This window comes from Mustela erminea, chromosome 5, assembly GCF_009829155.1.
Source record: "Mustela erminea isolate mMusErm1 chromosome 5, mMusErm1.Pri, whole genome shotgun sequence".
Classification (NCBI taxonomy): Eukaryota; Metazoa; Chordata; class Mammalia; order Carnivora; family Mustelidae; genus Mustela; species Mustela erminea.
In genome coordinates this window covers 53,494,260-53,501,556 of record NC_045618.1, presented here as the reverse complement: position 1 = coordinate 53,501,556, position 7,297 = coordinate 53,494,260, and the positions used below count along the sequence as shown (strand labels likewise).

The 7,297-nt window shown below is 34.7% G+C and overlaps 1 protein-coding gene across 1 annotated transcript; it reads right to left on the bottom strand.

Annotated features, from left to right (window-relative positions):
• Positions 1-994: 994 nt before the first annotated feature.
• Positions 995-1,930, bottom strand: LOC116590120 (olfactory receptor 4F21-like). Its single transcript, XM_032341775.1, has one exon. The coding sequence runs from the start codon at positions 1,928-1,930 to the stop codon at positions 995-997; it is 936 nt and encodes a 311-aa protein (XP_032197666.1).
• Positions 1,931-7,297: the final 5,367 nt, after the last annotated feature.

The following is a 7,297-nucleotide window of genomic DNA, read 5'->3' as shown; positions in this document are numbered from 1 at the left end:
CAGCTGTGGGATGTGGTCCTGTAGGTTGGTCATGACTATAGAACCATGCTCCCAGGTGAATGGCCTACTTTGAACTGCTGGTTTTAATGAGACTTGTGGAAAGCAGACAAATATCTTATATTACAGAATTCTCTGTGCTCAATTACCAGTTTGGGGCCTACTGGAGTAAAATGTTTAAGTAGCCCTTCTTTAAGTTACAAAGCAATATTGGGAGGCTGCTTTTAAGTTTACTTTTACTGGAGATAATTCTTTACTGTCAGCACCTCAAAATCTATTTCATTGCTGTGCCTGGCTTCTTGACAGAGATACAAAATATTTGCTGTGGGTAAGGCTGGGCATGCTAAGGAGTCAGTGAACCCTCTACAAATGAAGAAACACTTCAAATACCTTGCCTTTCAGTTGGGCTAATTCTAAATCACAGAATCTATACAGTCTCCCGGAGGACTACAGTTGCTTGCACTCCAATTATGTTATCAACATGAGCCTCTTTCCTTTCACAAGACCATTTCCCAGTTCCCTTACTGATGCATCCAAAAATGAGTTTCCAAACAAACTAAATCAATACAGTGTTGTCTTGGACCAGCTGAGGGAAACCAACCTAAGTAACTAAGTAGAGCTACTACTCCTACATATATAACCATTCAATGTGATAGGTCCTGACATTTCCCAAGTTGGGTTGTACTTATGGGAAGCAGAAGAGATTTTCGTATATGCTTACTTATTGTCAAAGTGATCACAATTTCAATTATAAAATATTATTTAGTAGGTATTACTGCTGTCTGCTGAAAAAAGATAATAATACCCTTACATGGTAGATTCACATATCCCATGGTAGCCAAGGTAATGAAGGAATGCTCTACAGAAGTAGTAGTAAAATTTTGTTCAGTGAGGTAGATAATACAACCAGTTCTATTTTAAATGTCAGATGCCAGAGTAGAGAAGTCCAAAGGGCCGATGGCTATATATATATTTAGATCTCCAAAGATAGAGCCAGTTAGCAAAGTCTGACATAATGTCCCTGTTTGCTCAGTCTTTTTATGGCTACCTTTATGTCTTTATTTCTTAATGTATATATGATGGGATTTAAAATGGGAGTGATAGCAAAATCAGCAATGAACAGGTATTTGTCAATTGATGATGTGGGGAAAGGCCAGACATAGAGAAACATGCATGGAGTGAAAAAAAGAACCACCACAGTGATGTGAGCTGACAGAGTGACAAATGCTTTGGATAAGTCTCCTGAAGAACGTTTCCAGACAGTGACCAAAATGAAGATGTAGGAAAGAATTAGCAAGAAGAAGGTGCCCATGCTCATGAAGCCACTGTTGGCAGCAATAATAAACTCAAACCTGTCTCCATCTGTGCATGCAAGTTTTATGATTCTGGGAAAGTCACAGTAAAAGCTGTCTACTTCATTAGGACCACAAAAGGGCAAGTTTATAATGAAAGCAAACTGAGACATAGCATGGATCACCCCAGTTACCCAGCCAGCAATTACAAATGAAACACATATTTTAGGATTCATGATGTTCAGGTAGTGAAGAGGCTTACAGATTGCTGTGTACCTGTCAAATGCCATGGCTATGAGTAGCACCATCTCCACTCCTCCCATGATGTGGATAAAACATATCTGTGTCATGCAGCTTTGGAAAGAAATAATCTTGTATTCACTTAAAAGGTCCCTAATCATCTTTGGGACTGTGGTAGAGGCAACCCCCACGTCAATGAAAGAGAGGTTGGCCAGCAGGAAGTACATAGGAGAATGTAGGTGAGAATCAAAAATTACCAAAAAGAAAATGAAGAGATTTCCCAGGATGATCCCTAAATAAATCAAGGAAAAAATCAACATGAGAAAAACTTTAGTTTCCCAAGAACTAGAGAGTCCCAGCAACACAAACTCAGAAACCACAGAATTATTTAGTCTATCCATTGACTTGGGCGGGAGAGCTGATTTTCAAATCACCTGAGGATAGAAAATGATTAAAAAGACACAATCAGTTGTATAAATATAAATTTCCTATTTCTTGCTAGTTTTTCTTTGGGGTACATATCCTGAACTAGAAATAATTAAATAGGATAAGGAAAAAAAATAAGGATATAGAAATGTTGTGGTGGTTAAGAGAATGATTACATAAAAACAGAAGAAAATTATTAATATTTTAGATAAAGATAAATAGTGTTGCTTCCCTTCTATTCCATTTTCAGATATTTTTATTTTGCCTCTCAAGGATTTTTAGACATACCCCTGATCACTTACCTAGGTGTTCTCTCACCTGAATAATCTCAGCTATTACTGTCAATTTCACAGTAATAGTCTCACACGTATTTGCTAATTCTCCTTAGCTGGATTTATTTCAGTGGTCACATAGAGATCTTTAGGCCAAAATAGTTTAGTGACTTTCACCTTGTTTCACCTTGTATGTGTGTTTTATTTTTTTAATTTTGTTTAATTTACCATGAAAGTCACATGCTGAGATGTGGTTATTCATAATTTTGATTCATAACTATTATCATGGTACCTGCCTCTATACTCAATTAAATTGTTGGATACAAAGGCTGAATACTTGAATATAAAAGTGTTAATTAAACAATTATAAAATTAATAAATAGCATTTATGCAAAACTTTGTATGAACCACATTATCTCACTTAAACCCACAGAATTCCATAAGAAATTCCATAAGAAATGCTTTTTTGACATTCATTTTGCAAATGAAGAAACTGAGTCTTAAAGGGATCAAGTATTAGTGCTGCAACTTTTATCCAGAGCTCCAGGACACCGTAATCCATGTTTATAACCATGCCATTGTGCTTTTCAAGCCTGGCACCTTCCAGTATATGCTGGATCTTTCCTAAGGATCCATCGGTTAAACTTTCTTTTACTTTTTGCTTCCTTTTACCTTTTCATAAAGTTAAGTTCTTTTTTAAAAAATTTGACTTATTGGGGTGCCTGGGTGGCTCAGTGGGTTAAAGCCTCTGCCTTCGGCTCAGGTCATGATCCCAGGGTCCTGGGATCGAGCCCTGCATCGGACTCTCTGCTCGGCGGGAATCCTGCCTCCCCCTCTCTCTGTGCCTGCCTCTCTGCCTACTTATGATTTCTGTCAAATAAATAAATAAAATATTTTTTAAAAAAGATTTCATTTATTTGTTTTAGTTGATTGATCAAAAAGATTTTATTTATTTATTTGAGACAGAGAGAGAGATGCATGAGTGTGGGGGAGGGGCAAAATGAGGGGGCAAGTTGATTCCCTGCTGAGCAGGGAGCCCAATGTGAGTCTCAATCTTAGGACACTTAACCAACTAAGCCACCCAGGTTCCCCTACATAGTTAAGTTATTTCTAAAAAAATCAAATCTCTGAATCTTGTCTCTCCCAATTTTCTTTCTCTCCCTAACTTCTCACTGGCAGCCCTCATTTTTTGGTTGCCAGTAAGCCAAAACAATCAGTTTCCAAAATTCCTTTTTCTTAGAAAGAGACTCTGGCTTCCAAATACATCATACAATAATCAGTTTTTAATTATCATTTTCCTTGATATCTCTGCAGGATTTGATACTGTTTTTCATGTCCTTAGTTCTGTAACTCCCTCTGTCCTTGGCTCCTTGGCTTTCATAAGGCCAATCCTCTTCTCCTTCTTGCCAATAGAAATAGCATTTGTTTAAGTGATTGGCTGAAATCTCTAGATTTGAGAAGACAGTAGATCTATCCTAAGTTGAAAGCATGATATGTGATTTTTCTAAACCATTTCTTATAATTCCATTTTCCCTGACCATGATTTCATCTAAGGTAGGATATGTGACCAAGAAATGTTCAATGTGATGTAAACCAATGTTGTCTGGAGAGCTTTCCTTCCAAAAGAAAAGACAAAATTCCATGTAGAGAAGGCTCTTTTCATGGTCTTTTTTTTTTTTTTAATTCCAATGATATCTTAAAGTTACAGCAACAAAGTTGTAAAGCCCATATAATACAAATAATACAATAAAAATTTAGAGAGAACCCAGAAACAAAAACCATGTTGAATCATTTAAAATCTGCCATAGTGTCCCTTCAGATTTGTTCTTCTAATGTGAGAAAAATAAACTAGAACTTCTTTGATCAACTATAAGCCAGGTTTTCTGTTAATTGGTTGAATGCAATAAGACCATTTTTATGATAGCCCTTTCCTAACTCTCCTTCTGCCTTTCTGACTTCTCTATACCTTTCACTAACACAGTAATCATTTTTCTCTGCTCAACCTTAATTTATGGTGTAACTCATAATCTATAAGTAATTGCTTTTTTTTTAATCATGCTGGAAATGCCTCTTCTAACCATACTCAGCAAAGTCTTATATGCCTGTTTACCTTGGCCTGATGACAGAAAGGATTTAAAAAAAAAAATGCAAATCTTACATTACATATGTATCTTTTTAAAAACACTTGTAAGGATTTTCCACCTGTGTCTTTTTAAAACCCTTGTATGGATTCTCATTGCCCATAGGATAAAAGTTTTATTCAGTATCAGGTTATTCATTGTAACTAGTACCTACATGTTGAATTCTGAATCTGTAGCTTTATCTCTTACTCCAGAGTAATATATCCGAATCAGTATGTGGCATACTCAGATGGAAGTTCCACCTCCATCTTGAAGTTAATGTCAAACTGAATTTGTGATATTTTAATTGACAGCAATGCTTTAATAAATGTCATTACCATTCTCCCCAGTGCCCAGTGTAGATATCTGGGTCATACTCTGTCCTAGTACTTCCAGCTTCAGTTGCACAATTTTTACTTTCAACTATTTTTCATTTCAGTTCCTTCCTCATTTTTATTGTCATTTTGTCTTTTACTTCTGGTCTACATATTTTCCCATACTAATTGTTGAAGAGGCTCCTAAATTATCTCCCCATTCCATTATTCATCATGTCCAGTCCATTGTACAGTCTATTTCCATATCTGTCTATCTAAAGATCAAATAACACCACATGGCTTTCCTACTTGAAGCCTTTGGTGGGTCTGTCAAGAGAAAAGTTTTGATCCCACAGCATATCACATAAGGCCATGAGAAGAGATGAGCAATATTTGACTTGAGAGGATATTTCCATAAAAACTTTAAGAAATGAAAGTACTAAATAGTCACTGGATAAATTTCAAAATTGATCCGTGATTTAAAAGAAAAAAAAAAAACTCTTAGTAAAATAGGATTAAGAAATATTTTAATATGATTTTATGGCTAACAGACACATCAAAAAATGCTCATCAGCATTAGCCATCAGGGAGATTCAAATCAAAACCACATTGAGATACCACCTTACACCATTTAGAATGGCCAAAATCACCAAGACAATAAACAAGTGTTGGAGAGGATTCTCTGTTGGTGGAAATGCAAGTTGGTGCAGCCACTTTGGAAAACAGTGTGGAGATACCTTAAGAAATTAAAAATAGGGCTACCTTATGACCCTGTAATTGCACTACTGGGTATTTACCCCAAAGATACAGATGTAGTGAAAAGAAGAGCCATATGTACCCTAACATTCATAGCAGCAATGGCCACAATTGCCAAACTGTGGAAAGAGCTAAGATGCCCTTCAAAAGATGAATAGATAAAGAAGATATGGTCCATATATACAATGGGATATTATAGCTCCATCAAAAAGGATGAATACCCAACTTTTCTATCAACATGGATGGGACTGGAGGAGATTATGTTGAGTGAAATAAGTCAAGCAGAGAGTGTCAATTATCATATGGTTTCACTTTTGGACCATAAGGAATACCATGGAGGATATTAGGAAAAGGAAAGGAAAAGTGAATTGGGGGAAATTGGAGGGGGAGATGAACCATGAGAGACTGTGGACTCTGAGAAACATACTGAGGGTTTTGGAGAGGATAGGGGTGGGGGTTAGGGGAGCTTGGTGATGGTTATTAAGGAGGGCATATATTGTATGGAGCACTGGGTGTGGTGTATAAACAATCTTAGAACACTGAAAAAATAAAATAAAATAAGAGATGATTTTAATAAATGTTTAAACCAATAGTCAATGTCTGGTTATAGATGGTGTATAAACAATGAATCTTGGAACATTGAAAAAAATTAAATTAAAAAATAAGAAGTTTAAAACCGAGAACATAAAGAAAGAAGCCTGCAGCACTATGTTTCAATGATTTACTATAGCAGAAATATTAAATCAAATAATATTCTTGAAAGAATAGTATTGAAACTATAATCATTCCCAACTCAAACAATTTTCCATGTCAAAAACTTACAATTAAATGAAAAATAAATCTAGCAAGATTATTTTAATAAATATAATAAATAATAAATAGTAAATGACATTAAAATTTGATTGAAAAGCTCTCATTTTAAGTAAAACAAATGTGTAATATATGCACTCTATTGAAAAAACAAACTTTCCTGCAACATTTGAAATGCAGATTAAAATAGGAAATGAATCCATGCAAATAGAAAATGTTTTTACAACTAAAAAAAAATCCATTCTTAATGAACTATCTTGAGCAATAACTGCAGTGTCCATTAAAAGCCCAACAGAAATGTTTTGGAGCTTAACAAAGATAACTAAATGTCCATTTCAAAGCTCAGGGATATTTTGAAAAAGAAATCAAGCGCGTACCAAGGGGAGAAAAGAGAATACTTTCTATAAAAGATATTGGGATATATCATAAACCCATGCTAATTAAATAATGATTGATTTGACTGAAATTGACAGGTAAATAGGACAAACTGTAGTTATGAATATGATACAAGTTAGGGAACTTAGTATATGATAAAGAGGGCGAAACAATTAAATAGGATAATGGAGGACTTTAGAATTTAGAATATATCTAAATTCAGAGTATTCAATGGTTATTAAACATGTAGCTCAACACTGGAAACAAACTTTTAAGTATCTTACTATATATCTTACAGCAAAGTATATTGTAGATTATTAGAAGCCTTACATGTAAAAATCAAGTTGTAAAGTTTAATACATTGAGTTATGATTCACTTTCTAAAACTTGAGATTGTAGCATTTACCTCAAATTCAGAAAGCAGATTCCATTTTTGTATTTTCTCCTCAACAGACTGAATAAGCCTATTGATGTTGTAGAATTGGAGAAGCAGTGCTTCCAGTTCTCAGGTGAAGGGAAATGTGAAGTAGTACAGTCATTCCAGAAGGCAGATGAGTCATAAAAGTAAAAAATATTTTAACTGTAATTCAGTAATGCTATGACTTGAAATTAATTGAAAGAAAATAGATAAATACAAAAAACATATGTTACTTTACTTTAACATTTCTTATAATATGAAATGTTTAATGATAAAA

Coding starts and splice junctions, on each gene's coding strand:
- LOC116590120 (XM_032341775.1), bottom strand. CDS start 1,930: ATGGATAGACTAAATAATTCTGTGGTTTCTGAGTTTGTGTTGCTGGGA.